The 14,565-nt window shown below is 40.7% G+C and overlaps 1 protein-coding gene across 1 annotated transcript in view; it reads left to right on the forward strand.

Annotated features, from left to right (window-relative positions):
• Positions 1 to 9,547: 9,547 nt before the first annotated feature.
• spon1a (spondin 1a) overlaps positions 9,548 to 14,565 on the forward strand; it is a 53,314-nt gene continuing 48,296 nt past the window's right edge. The window contains exons 1-2 of the mRNA XM_079295161.1: positions 9,548 to 9,911; positions 10,988 to 11,094. Of these exons, the coding sequence (XP_079151287.1) occupies positions 9,677 to 9,911; positions 10,988 to 11,094 (342 nt within the window). The 5' untranslated portion in view covers positions 9,548 to 9,676. The remainder of the gene's footprint in view (positions 9,912 to 10,987; positions 11,095 to 14,565) is intronic.

Consider the following 14,565-nt stretch of genomic DNA (forward strand, 5'->3'; position numbering starts at 1 on the left):
GCAGCCCCATTCTGCCATTTTGTCCGGGTCCCTCGACTCCGCCATCTTTGTAGTTTCTAGCTGTAGTTCTGAAGGCCCCTCCCCTTTGGCCAGCGTCACTCGACGCCGCCATCTTTGTAGTCTTTAGCGTAGCTGTAAGACTCCTTCCTGTTCACCCACAGACCCACACACACACACATACACATACACACACAGACATACACCCTCATCCATTTTATTCATTCTTTAGTTTAGGCATATAAAATTGTATGATAACGTTTGTTGGTTGCAATATTAATTGATTTGATCATTTATTATTTTGATTCAATAAACTCTGTTATACTTTCAGGAGCAGTCGTCTGTGATTACTTGTGCATATGTATTTGATAAGACTGTATGTAGTAGCCTGTGCTCGAACTCAAAAACCTTCACTGTCACTGAATGAATAGTCATACGCAGACTATTGACATTATGAGTGACTACTAATTATGAGACTTAGTTTTATCGTTTGGTTATTGGTCCCTGTTCGCAGGGTGGTGCCCCGTTTATATTAATAATCATTAATAATTGTTACATACATCAATAATTCTATTGATGTCAAGAATTCAGTTTCTTAAATGCTGATAACCCAAACACGCTCCTTTAGATCCCAACAATGTTGTAACATGTGCATTCCCAACATTTTTCAGTACAGCTATCCATATGTTCTCTGTGTGCACGTTTCTTTGTTGTAAAAAGCTGTGAAATGTCCATAAAGAGTGTTACATTGTCGACTGAAGCCACTGTACCACTTTCTCAACAGTATTTTACAGGGACATATAAAGAACACCTGGACAACATAATGCAATCCAACACAATAGCTCTGTAATATATGTTGTTTTTTATATCGTATAACTGACGCACATCAGGATCAAATTCAAGAGTCAATTTTGAGTCCAGTCAAGATTTCTTGTTGCCCTCTGTTGCCCTTATATTGTAAGATGTTATTGTTATTTTATCCACCCCGTCACCACCAATAAATATGGCCTCAATAAGTTGAATCACCTCTCTGACACAACTCATTATTAGCTTCCCAAATGTAATATGTATGCAGAGTTATTATGTTGATTGTGTCTGCCCCTATTATGTAGTGTAGTCTATTGCACTGCATTGATTGACAGTGAATTTCATTCAAGTCATTGTTTGAAACATCAAAGGAACTAACTACATATTATCATGTCATTATTGTGACGGTGGTTTTCCAAGGTGTCTCTTCTGTTATCATCACTGATGAGGTTAGTAAGATTATATTCTAGCATTGTTGTTTTGAGGTACTTTAACCACTTAAATTGTCAACAATCAATAATAAAGTTATTTACAATGACAATACATTTGTAAACTCTTTTATGAGCTCCATTGTTGTTTATTTTGTGAGGCGCATGGGCTGATGGGTAATCTTCCATGTCAACTTCCAGGCCAACTGATGAACCGCTACAGCAGGGGTGTCAAACTAATTTCCACTCTGGGCCACATCAGCATCACGGTCGCCCTCAAAGGGCCGGTTGTAAATGTAAGACTGTATCACTAACTTCTCCCTAACATATTGTTAAATAACTCTCTCTGCATTTGATTGTTGTTTATTCAAGTGTACAAATATTGTACATGCAGTTATATAAATGAAAAATGATATTTAAACACATTTCTGTTATAACATAAATCATTTTAATTGAGGGTTAAGAAACCCACATGACTCTATGAAAGATCAAACTATTAAAGAAAATAACAAAGACAAATATCAAACAGAAGTTATTACATTAACTTTGTTCAAAGCTGTTTGTGTCACCTCTCTGCATCACTAATGTTCCTCCCTGTCGTCGTCCTGTGCATGGCAGCTACATCCAAGAGCTGCTCACTGAGAGTCAGGTCTGATGAACATGGATAGATGATGTATCCGTGTTGTCTGTGCTTTCATCAACAGATAATTAAAAACACAAGTACCTGCTCGTCTCTTAGCTAGCTGTGTTGTTAGATTGCTGCTAGTTCATGAACTCGGTCTGCGATGGTGTTTCTTCACAAACTGACGTTTGTAAAAGTCTGTATCTGGCCTTTCGGGCTGTTTCTTCTCCTGTCCACCTGTTGTGATAGTTTTAATGTCGGTACACAGACAACATGCTCTCTTATAATTTCAACTTTCTATCTCATAATTTCGACCTTGGGGATACTTTTATTTTCAAGTCTAACTTTTAATTATTTTTCCAAAAAAAAAAAAAAAAAGAATTATTATTTTTCTTTTGCTGGCGAATTCGCGGGACTTGAGTTTGACACATGTGCGCTACAGAGTTCACGGTTCCCTTTGAACTGATGATTTTTGCTCCTTGATGGTTTGAATCTTACGTTGAATACTTAAGCTGAATACAGTAGTACACTTGGCAGAGAGCTAATAGTGGATTGGGACACATCTTGATATGTGCTGAATTATATATTGTTCAATTCTTATCTCATTTTAAGTCAAACTTGGCATTAGTTTAAAAAAAAAAGTTGTATGTGTTTTGACTACTAGCACATTCTATCGGGCTCTTTTATATGGTTCTTCAGTCTGTCACTATGTCGGGGTTTCAGTCTGTGAATTGACCCCTTCTCTGGTGAAGTGCAGTGAGATGGCTTATAATAGTGATTTATATCATTTCTGAGGACACCTGAGTGCCATATCTGGTTTCTCTAATGGGCCTTTGTTCATGTTGTGAGTATTTCTTTGCTTTACTTGTGAAGAGAGATGTAGTCGAAGCACCTGACACACATCATTTTACACATCATTGTCCAAACATATTGAAGACAGCCAGTCTTCAGCAGTTGATTTTGAATTTGTATTGTCATAGACGAGTGGCAAACATTGTCTGAGACAGTTGGCTTCTGAGACGGATACATAATAGTTCCTGACAGGATGTGTGATTTCCTCAAAGCCATTTAGATATGGCCCAGGTCTCCTAAGAGTTAAAGACAGGATTCAATAAGTAATGCCTCAGCAGGTCCCAGAACCTGCCGATCCCGTCACCCTCTGGCTGACTGTAATCATTTGTGATAGCCCCCGTACGCTGGCTGGCCTTCCAGCAGCACATGTTTCACTCAGGCTTTTAGATGGGCATCAAAATGCATGACCTCCAGAGCAGTAGATGGGGGGGGCATGAAGCCACGGTGGAAATAAAGACATTAACTCTGTCTGCCGACCAAGATTGCTGAACTGTGCTGAGTGACATCAGAGCCTGTTATACCATTAATGCACTTAAGTTCAGGATATGTCTGTCGTTGTAATACATACATTGAAGCCTGCAGATGTGAAATATATTTCTGAAAACTATACATTAATGCAATAACACTCAAGGACTGAAACTCTGTGAAAAGAGTTTTAGTCCTTCTTTCCTGTCCAGATCATCGAACTGCTTCTTTTTCTCCTTCAAATTAAGTGGAAACGACACGGCAGATCTTCTCAGGTTCTCTGCATATTGTGCTATTGCATGGTAAATATGGCCTTAATGACTCGGCAGCGGGGGGCTCGGCTGTTTAATGGACAGGCTCTCCTGCTCCAACACCATCAAATAAGAGCCTGATTTGATTTCCCCCCTTGACCTCTATTCCTCTCAGCAAACAACAAAGTACAAAGTATTTTTTCAACGGGTTGTGCAGGAGTAGAGAAATTAAGAGTGAGAAAAAATCGGTGACAAAGAGTCAATAATGGTTTTGAAGATTTTGGTCATGAAGCTATAAAAAGTACATTATTCTCTCCTCCAACACAGACATGCAGCATATAAGGCACGCTTTTTGTGTGCATTCATACATGCACACACAAAAAAGTGTCACGTGCAAAATGTATTCATTAAAAGGAATAGTTTGACATTGTGTGAAATACCCTTATTTGCTTTGGCTGCGAATTAGATGAGAAGATTGACAGCACGGATGTGTGTTGGTGAAATATAAAGCCACCCCCAGCAGCCAGTTAGCTTACCTTAGCTTAGCACAATGACTGGAAACATTTGTCTGAGCAAAAATGACAGTTTGGCATATAACCCTCCCAACACTGTAAATTGTTCTGTCAAACTGATGTCAGAGGCGAGAAAGACTTCTGTTTTCCAACACGAGACATGAATCCTTAAACGTCCTGCTCCCCAGTGCTGAATTACACCAACATTTCATCTGCATTGGGTCCATATTGCTTCCTGTTGTTAAGTTTTTCGGTCCATAATTTCCTCTCTACATGATTTTTTGAATGAACCACTTAACTGTCACTCTTTGTCCATCTTACCCGTCGCCAAGATATCACACTGTATACTGTGAGATTGCATGTTGTTAGTTTATCTATCTGTATAAACGTTACTTTTTTCTCTTTGGAGGGAGTAAAATACATGCCGATTTTCTGTGGAAAATCCAGTATAAGTGAGGTCAAAGCTGGTGGCATTTTTTATTCTTCTTTATAGAATCCTCTCTGAACAACATGTCAACCAGCCCCAAACATTGTATATATTGTACTTTTGTGTCACCCCTCACAATGAAATCAGTTTTAATATAATAATGTTTAAGTAAAAAAAAAGTGTCCCGAAAAGGTCAGCTAAAAGTCAAGGCTATTTTCAGCATTGGTGTTTGTCACATCCCTAGTTGCATGCACATGTACCTGGCAGTGACATGACATGATTCACAGTCTCCTACTGTTGACGCTGAGTGGTTCCCCTGGAGCTGTTGGGGGCTAAGTGCCTCAAGGGAAACTCAAGAATAGTTGTTCAGCTCATAACTCATTCAACTTCACCACTCAGATTTCATTGACTTGTTTGGGAATCAAAGCAGATCCACCTGGCCACAAACTATTTCCTTACAATATTAAGCAATGAAACATTGAGACATTGTCATCTCTGCAGAGGGTATCAAAAACATTTGCTGTTTTAAATATGGAAATCCATATTCAGGAACTCTGGTTTGTTGGGTCGTAATTGTTTATTCGTGTACAGAAATTGTCGGAAGAATGACAATGACAACAACCACCAAACTTCAAAAGGTTTCATATGCCCTATTGCACATATGCACATGTGCTAAATGCAATCTACAGCTTTACCGTAAATCTAGAGCTTTTCTTTTATTTTTCTGAAAGTGGAGAGTGATCAGCACTTTTATAATACCTGAGGGAAATGTCTTTGAAAATTCCTTTATGCTGTGCATAATTACACAGGTTTTCCTCAGCTTTAAGGTAACGTGAAGATCTTGCAGAAATTGTTGTGCAGGGCTGCAAGACGAAATGCTTTCATGACACCTGCTGGTGTATCGTTCTGCTATCCAAACTCTGTTCCTCTCCTGCCCCATCATCCATCCATCAACCCAGCAGTAGATGCACAGAGCTCGCCACTCTCAGTCTTTCAGTGCCCATCAGAAGTGGTTACATTCTCATTACATGCCTGCTGCTGAGTACTGACCCTTTTGAAGACTGAAATAAACTCTGAGGGTGTTGCAAGAAAATACCACAAAGGATAAAATGTATCCTTTCTTCTGTGCAAGATAAGGAGGCAAAGAAAATAGGGATTACATCAACACTTTTCTTTGTTTCGTGCCTCACACCCAGCGGTGTGTTGTCTTTCATGTTGTGTAACGTGTCATGTCTTTATTCCAGTGACTGGAGAACTGTGGTGAAGAGACAACGATCAAAACCAACATGCTTTGGAAGACAGAAGGACATATGAGTGAAAAGGCAGAAAAGGTGAGGACGGTAACAGGAGCGAGGCAGTGAGCGATCCAGAGATGATCATTTATTTCTTAGCCTGTTAATGAGATACTGAAGGTCAAAATATGCAAACAGGATATATTAAAAAGTGATTCGTCTCCTGTAAGGTCATTTTCTTACCGGTTTGGTCCAAACACCCACTAGTGCTTCAATGAATGGGCAGCAAGTGGTAGAGGTTGGGTGAAGTCCAGCTTTTGGGACCATAGCCATGCTTCTATGTTACAGAGCTGAACAATGCATGGTTGATTTTAATATTTCTATTTTAGTTGCTTATTCCAGCAATCAATAAATCAATGTAGGATAATATGTTATATAAAAGAATAGTCCAAATGTCACTCCAAACACTCATGTATTTTTCATCATTTATTAAATTGCATCATACTTGGACACAAAGGACACTTTCCCTAATGGAGAGCACTTGGTCATGATCATGAGTAGTACCGGAACTCTATTGACATTCTGATTACTGACTTAAATTTAAAAAAGTCTAAAGGTGAGCAGGAAAGCGTGTGTGCACATACAGTATTATGAAAGAGACAAAGCAGACAATAAAGACAAATCCTTATCCAAGGATTATATAAAAACAATTCTAACAGCGTGTGTCCCTTCCAGGGACTTGTGAATGACAATTAAAAGTTAATTGTTGTTTGAAGATGAACATAATTGGTTTTGCAAACAGTGAACACTTTTAAAAACTTGCTCTTTCCCAAAAATCTCAAACTTGCGTCATTGATTGGATGGATTTTAAACATGTTTTACAGGAGGTGGCGGATAAAGAAATTGCAGCATTACCAAGAGACAAACTAGCGAAAATGAGTAAAACACTTTTGGAGAGCTTCTTTGCAAAGGGGAAACTAAGGAGACAGAAGAAGAGCCTACAACTTCCAAGGAAACGAAAGCTTCATCTAACAATATCAGGAGTCAAATTAAATATCAGGAGTAATTCTGACGCGCCAAGCCCGCTCTGCAGAATATGTGGCAACAGGAAGATCAGCTGCTGGAGATTGTAAATGACGATGGCCTTAAATGTATGTTTGAGACAACAACTCTGCTGGTGTTTTGGATTAAAATCAAGGCTGAATATCCTGAGATCGCCACAAAAGCACTGAAAACCCTGCTTCCATTTCCAACATCCTCTCTGTGAAGCGGGATGTTCTGCAGTGACAGCAATCAAAACAAAATTACGGAGTAGACTGTGAGTTGTAGGCGTCATTGTGAGTTGTATTTATTTATGCATTTGATATTTGTTTTCATGCGATCGTATCATTTTATTTCGTCGTGTTTTTCCCCAACACCTTGAAGGCCGGTCCGTGAAAATATTGTCTTACATGAAACCGGTCCGTGGTGCAAAAAAGGTTGGGGACCACTGAAAGATGATACTTTGCCAAAGGTCATGGATTATGTCAGATAGTCATAAAAAAGTCATAGTATACCATGTTGAATAAAGTCATAACAAAGTCAGTTTAGCATGTCGAAAAAAGTCATAGTAAAATGCAAATTGGGTTTCTTCCAACCAGAGCAGTGAAACGTGCTACGCAAACAACAAACAATTAGTAGAAAGACTTATTATTTGTCTTAATAACTATTATCCACCAAATAATTCAGTTCAAAACTGTTTTAAGGTCTTAAATCCATCAACTGACTAATTCCCAAACTCAGGTGCAGGTGAGATTTGGGTGTGGACATAGTTACCATACAGTACACGGGATGCAATATACAGTATTAGCATTAAATCTTTTAGGTGTGTTTTCTAGACTTACACTGCTTATAAAAAAAATTCGGAAAATAATCCTTGTGTTGATTTTGGAAGTTTGACCACGCTTCAAGATCTGAGAGACAATCATGATTTAAGAGTCTGCTTTTGAACAGCAACCTCCTGGCTTCCGTGTAGTATAACTCAAGCTATCCACAAACATGTAATTAAACGTTGGAATGCCTCACCTCTACTGCGATGAGTTCGGTGCCATTGTGCTGGGTGGTATGGGAAGTAAGGGTTGTCTGGGCCGGTACAAAGGACGTAGAGGACAATGATGATGTTGAAGGCAAACACTGCGACAGGCAAGTCCCAGCGGTCCAACACTGTGGAGAGACCACTGAACAGAAAGGCACTGGAGATGGGGACGGGGGGTGAGAGAGCGGGGGTGCTGATAATTTTTAATGAAATAGACTTGGTTTACAAGCGTTTTGCAGACACATGTTCACATTCACACTAAATGGCTTCACTGTGGCATCCATTTCTCTCATACTGTACGTTGTAAGTGGAGGCACTCTGATGGTGTGGTGAGGGCCTTTGGGGTATTTCATTATTAGCATTCAGACAAATTCAAAGTAAAGTATGTTGAACAAAGTCATAAAAGTCATAGTATAGCATATCAAATGAAATCATAAACAAGTCATAGTAAAACAAATTCAGTTTATAAGAAGGAACACAATTGAAATGTCGGCAACTTTGTATCTGAAATGCACATTTGCACTTCCTTAATGACTTTGACCCTTATCCATTAAAATGGCACCTTTGTGCAGCATTGGAGCCGGAGACACCAACAGACTTAACAAACTGGTTAAGAAGGCCGGCTCCATCATTGGCTGCAAACAAGACAATCTGGAAGAGGTGGTGGAGAGGAGGACACTGAAGAAACAATCATCCATATTGGATAACCCGGACCACCCTCTCCACCACCTCCTGCAGGGACAGCGGAGCACTTTCTCCAACAGACTGATCCAGCTCCGCTGTCACAAGGACAGATACAGGAGAACATTCCTGCCCTCTGCAATAACACTTTACAATAAAACAGCTCTGGCCAGATCATCCTCCACATAACTACACACTGCTTCACTGTTGTTTGCTGGGGTTGACTTTTGCACGACTGTTCTTCACCTAGTCAGATAATTCAATACTATTCTATTTCATTGTATATACTGTGCATTTGAGTTGTTTTATCTTATATATTCTACATTCTGATATTTTAATTTGTCCTACACTGTTATTCTATTGTGCATTTTGTAATACTTAATATTTTTGGTTCCTCTACTACTTTGCTAATTGGGGTGTCTTGCTGCTGTAACATACAAATTTCCCCCTGGGGATAAATAAAGTACATATCTATCTATCTCTATAGCTTTGTGGTCATTTTGGTTGCCATTTGCAGGCTATAAGTTTCAACTGTGGTGTTGTGGGAAATTATACTCTCCACCAGAAAGTATATAAGTGAAATATCTTTCAGCTGATGATTTGTAAACCATAAAAAAACAGCTGATGGTCATTGTGATCAATAGTTGACACAATACATATCATTACATTGTGCCGTTATTCTCCAATTCCAATATAACTTTTACAACTTGTATGAAACAAGACTGTTCTGTTTAATGCACCACGAAGGGAGCAAAGCAGCCAGTCAACAAGCAGCCGATGAATTCAACACACATTATATCCTTTATGATTAGTCACACTCACACAACCGTTTGGCATGCTTCGTCGATTCGTTAGTGCGTTCGTGTGGTCCGTAAAGCTCGTGAGTGATGACACACTGACACACTGAGAGTTCAGTCCAAGTATGTCAAACGTGTTGCCTCCTCTCCGTTGGTCTTTGTTCTGTCTGTTGGTTCAGAGTTTTGTTCACGTAGTCTGTTTTGTAACTAGCTGTGGCCTTGGAGACGGCCACACGGCGCTCGCTCCTCTCTCGGTCATTTCTTCGGACCCCTGCTCTCTCGCCTAGTCTAACCTGCGGCACACACTGTGCAGTGCTCGGAGAGAGCGAGAGTGCACAGCGCATCCCGGTCAGTCCTCCTCCTCGCTATCTACTCACGCACAAGGATGGCTCTACTCTCCTAGCAGAGCAGAAGTCTACTTCACCAGTTGGCAAGTTGAGTTATATTTGCAGAGTGAAACGGGAGCTGAAAGAAACGTCTTCTCCTGCAGACAATATTCTCCGCGCATCAACTCCGCTGTCGGAAACCTACATGATGACACCGACCGGGCTACCATCGCGCCTGATGCTCCTGCTGTGCTTCATCTCCACCGCAGCGTGCAATATGTTTGCATTCACCGAGGAGCCCTCTCAGAGAGCCGGGAAGGCAGACGGGTATTGCAGTCGGATATTACGGGCTCAGAGCAATAGGAAGGAGGGCAACAGCGAGTTTCGCCTCCGCGTTGAGGGAGACCCGGAGAGCTACCAGCCAGGAAGCACATACAGAGGTTGGTGTCTATCCGCGAGATTTACGCACACTGCGTTGGTTGGCACGATGTGCGTAATGTGAAATAAAAATGTATCCGCGGTCAGTCGGCGATGCAAACTTAAAACAAGTTTTACAGTCTACTTTTGATGCACCCTGAAACTAGCCTAATCTATATTTATTTCGTAAAGAGATGATCTTTTCTCCCACTCAAATATGCATTTGAACTGTTAAAAACCAAAGGTGATAGAATTGACTTTGCTTTTATTTGTATTATGTTGTTTTATATGATCATTTTAACTTACGTAAAGTATCTTTGAGTACCATGTGAAGTGCTTTATTAATAAAATGCATCATTTTTATTATTATTAGTATTAATAATTAACAAACCGAATATGGACAGCAATGAGTAAAGAGTAGGTTACGCATTAAAATCTCCTTCATAATCAAATATTAAAAAGGTTTGTTTAAAGCTCAGTCCCTCTGCGAACTCTTCCGTTTTGGTATTCTCTTTCAAGCAGATTTTTTAAATGCCAGAATGTCCCTGATGTCATAGCTTTTGTCTAAAGTGGAAGTTATTGGAAGCTGTTAATGGGCATGTGCCATCTGCTCTGTGAATCTCTAAGGCTCATGCTGTTCTGGACTCATATGTTGCATTGTGGTTAGTCAGCTTTTTTGGTTTTCTAAATAGTTTTATATCATCCAAAGCCAATAGCTGAATTAGTGGAGAGTTAGTAATCACATATTTGCACTCACTTATACTAGAAATTAGTAATTTTGAAGTATAAAAATCATATCATTAAGAAGCTGATAAAGCTGTTCCCTGCAAAAAAGAAAGACAATTTTTTAAAATGTTCTGCTGGATTGCAAAATGTATGAAAACACTATCTTGAACATCTTCTGGACATACTGCCAGGCAGAGATTGGACCATTATATTGACTGTTATCTGAGTTACATCCTCAAAAACAGGTGAAACATTTGCTTGTGGATACAATCAGGCGGGTAGTTAATCAAGCCCACTTCATGGCAGTGAGGATTGTAGCTCAGCTGCTTTCTCGGTCAAGTGATGCTTGTCTCTCTTGTTTGATTACATCCAGTGACTGTGATTGCATCCATCCCCTCCTACTTCAGAGGGTTCACCCTCATTGCCCTGAGGGAGGGCGCAGAAGGAGACAGGGACGAGGACTACGCTGGCAATTTCCAGGTAAGGTTGCAGCTGAATACATGACTGCATGTAACAATCGGAAAAGAAGACCAGTATGTGTGTTATCTCTATTATCACAGTGCAGTTACATGGCAATTAATTAAACCATATTAGTCCACCACACCTGTAGGTAAACCATGCTACTTTATGTCTATCCTTCCTCTGGACTCCAGGACAAGCACTGTGCATGAACTGTGTGAAGAAAGGAAAAAAGGCAGATCTCACTGTAGATTGGGGGGATGGGGGTTTTGACAAATTTTCTTTGCACAGCCTTCCTGTCTTCACATGTCAATGTGTGATTATTCTCACCTCACCTCCTCTAATGGGCTTGATATAGCATATGAAAAGAGCATGCTCTCAGCTCCAGGGGGTGAAAGTACTGTGCACGTGTGTGGAATTTAGGAGTTGTGTGCCCACAAGCAGACATACAGTTCATGCATGTAGGAAGTGTACAATTGATGCAGTTGAAAGGCTAATATGCATTTCACATGCAGGCAGACCAAGCTGGAGCACTGTAGAAATGCAAGAGAGTTACACGCATGTGATAATGACCACATATGTGAGGCCTTTGTAATTTTAACACAGTGTGAGGAGTTGAGTCATCGAGAGAAGCAGCAGAGTGGTTGATGGGTTATATGTATGTGGGTGAGTTTGAACGAGGAAGCATAATAATCATGTAATACAACAATAAACTCAAGACATTTATTTTATTTCTTGAACGCTACAAAGCAATATACATGCTATAAATAGAGCAGCATGTAATGTGCGTAGATGCTATTGCAGCACATTCACAGTGTAGAACCACACAGCAAGTTGATGTGACATTACATTGATAACCTTTGAATTCATTCCACTTCACTGGTTCTTGTTGTTCTCTCATGCATTTAGTTCACTTTGTCATACGTCATCCAAGTCTAGGCTGCCGTTTCAAGAAATGAATAAAGTTTACAGTGCACAGGATGCCATCCATCCTGTTTTTAAAGGATTCAAAACAAAACTGAGCAACCGATTTTTTTTAGCCAAATCAAGTACCCAAAATGTTAGAGAAATACTTGAGTGTAGTTTAAAACTGTAAAACCAGTATACCATGATGCAGTGCATTTTTTTAATAAGAAAATGCAAGGCATACATAAAGTACATGAAACCAAATTCCCAGTTCTGCTGAGAACTTCAAATGATATGTCTTCTTAGGGCAGACCTTGTACAGAAGCAGCCTTTTAATGGGTTTAACTGCATGTGTGGGGTTCTCTTTTTTAAGACTTTTGTGAACCTGTCGGCTTCAGTCACTTCCCACATAAAACCCTATTATTTTATTGAACCTGTAGTAGAATACATGGGGAGGTGTGCACAGCAGCCCACAGGCTGCTCAGATCACAGCTACTGCCATGCTGTGACCTGAGCCTTGAATATGGGAGGACATACAAAACAGGAACATTCTACTTTTGTTCTGTCTTGTAAGATTTTTGTCCTTGCAATTGATTTCATGCTGTTGTCATTTAGTGCCAGCCTTGAGCGTGCTCTTCGGCAGTATGGCAGAGGGTGGCGTGGTGTGACAGGGCGCTAATCTCCAGGAGCAAAGAGGGGAAACACCACATCATTTCGTCATGTTCAGTCACTTTGCTCTCCACACATGGATGAGACTGAGTGTGGAGTGCACAGCGAATGAAAGATAGATGTGTGACCATAGTCTTTAAATGTTGGCATCTAAAGTAAAAATAATGGATACGTCTTCTAGGTTTTAAGAAGTTGAAGGTCTCTTTCACAGCTGCAGATGATCACCTGTTTTGTTCCAAGCACCATGTGACATCGCAGTAAAAATAAACTGCCGTCCAAAGAGATATCCCTCTATCATCACCTGCTCAGTTAGTCTTTCATCTTTTATGTCTTTTATGTCAAAAAACACAGACACACACACACACACACACATATCCAGACGCACACACACCATTCCTCCATTCTGAAAGGGTCCTGGGTGGGCCGGCCTCCAGGCATTGAGAGAAGAGGAAAAAAAGAAGCAGCAACAGAAGACGTCAGGCTTTATTTATCATACAGCTCATTTGAAATCTGTTGGTGTGCCCCATCTCAGCCGTCTCAGGACAGCTCCCGACTTGATGAAAAGCACTTTTATTGAGCTCTCTGGGAAGGTCAGATGCCACTGTGTGTATGTGTGTTTACTTCCCAGCAGGGTGAGATGATAGAACAAGAAATGGCAAATGTGGCTTTGCAAAGGGTGAAATCATTGCCACTTTCAGTGCAACATGACATCGTCGTTGAAGACATAACGGAGATTGTGGGTGCATCGTCTTTACGTCACATTTCCACAAAGATGATCAGATATAAGGGCAACAAAGATGTTTGACACGTAACCCTTGTGAAAATTGTTTATTTTAGATCAACGTTATTGTTTTGGTCTGACCAGCAGCTGTAGAGCTAAGCACTTATACTTTGATGCACACATTTGTGTATAAATCATGAAACACAACTCAGTTTTTTCAATGATGTGTCACATTTTTCTCTCTTCCCAACACTCAAAGTCTGTCGCTTTTGAAAATGTTCTAGAAGATACAAGTCATAGGTCATTTAGCAGAAAATTGGTTACTTCTGTTTGCAGATGGTGTTCAATGCATTCCCTACGACTTCACTGGTTTCAGAATGTGTTGTAGTCCAGTCAGGCCACCTCAGGATGCCTGTTAGAAACCATGGGAACATGGAGGGGGGGGCGGGGGGGGGGCTGTATAATCCGCCAGACTGCATACACATGCACCGCACGTGTAACCACACACACACACACACACACACACACACACACACACACACACACACACACACACACACACACACACACACACACACACACACACACACACACACACACAAAGCTCCCAGGCTCCCCTTCTGACTCCATCTCTCTTACACTCTCTAACTCACACACACACGCACGCACGCACGCACGCACGCACACTCACACACATACACACACACACACACACACAGACACACACACACACACACACACACACACACACACACACACACACACACACACACACACACAGAGGCATGCACATCCACACACAATCCACTTTAAGAGGGAACTCATTCATAACATGGTATGACAAAGGAAATTCTCTGCTGACAGCTTCATGGAGTGAGAAAGTTCCTCTTTTTTACTGCCCTGATGTCACTTCCTATCAAACAGATCCTTAGTCTCTGGGCAGTGAATATTAGCTCGCTGGCTGTGCGCCCTCATGCAACCCTCTCTACTAATTTCCTGTCCAGTTAAAATCAATGAGATGCTCAGTGTCTCAGTTGTGCACCCGAGTAGAGGGCATCATGGATTTGGACTCTTCAGTTTGACCCAAAGAGTCTGGGGACTTTTGTCATGCCTATAGTGATGGAGTCATGATTGGGCATTTGGGTGTGAACTCTCTGATTGATCGAGCACCGATGACTTCACTTCAATTTACTTTA

The sequence above is a fragment of the Melanostigma gelatinosum genome (genome assembly GCF_949748355.1).
Source record: "Melanostigma gelatinosum genome assembly, chromosome: 2".
NCBI classification, from domain to species: domain Eukaryota; kingdom Metazoa; phylum Chordata; class Actinopteri; order Perciformes; family Zoarcidae; genus Melanostigma; species Melanostigma gelatinosum.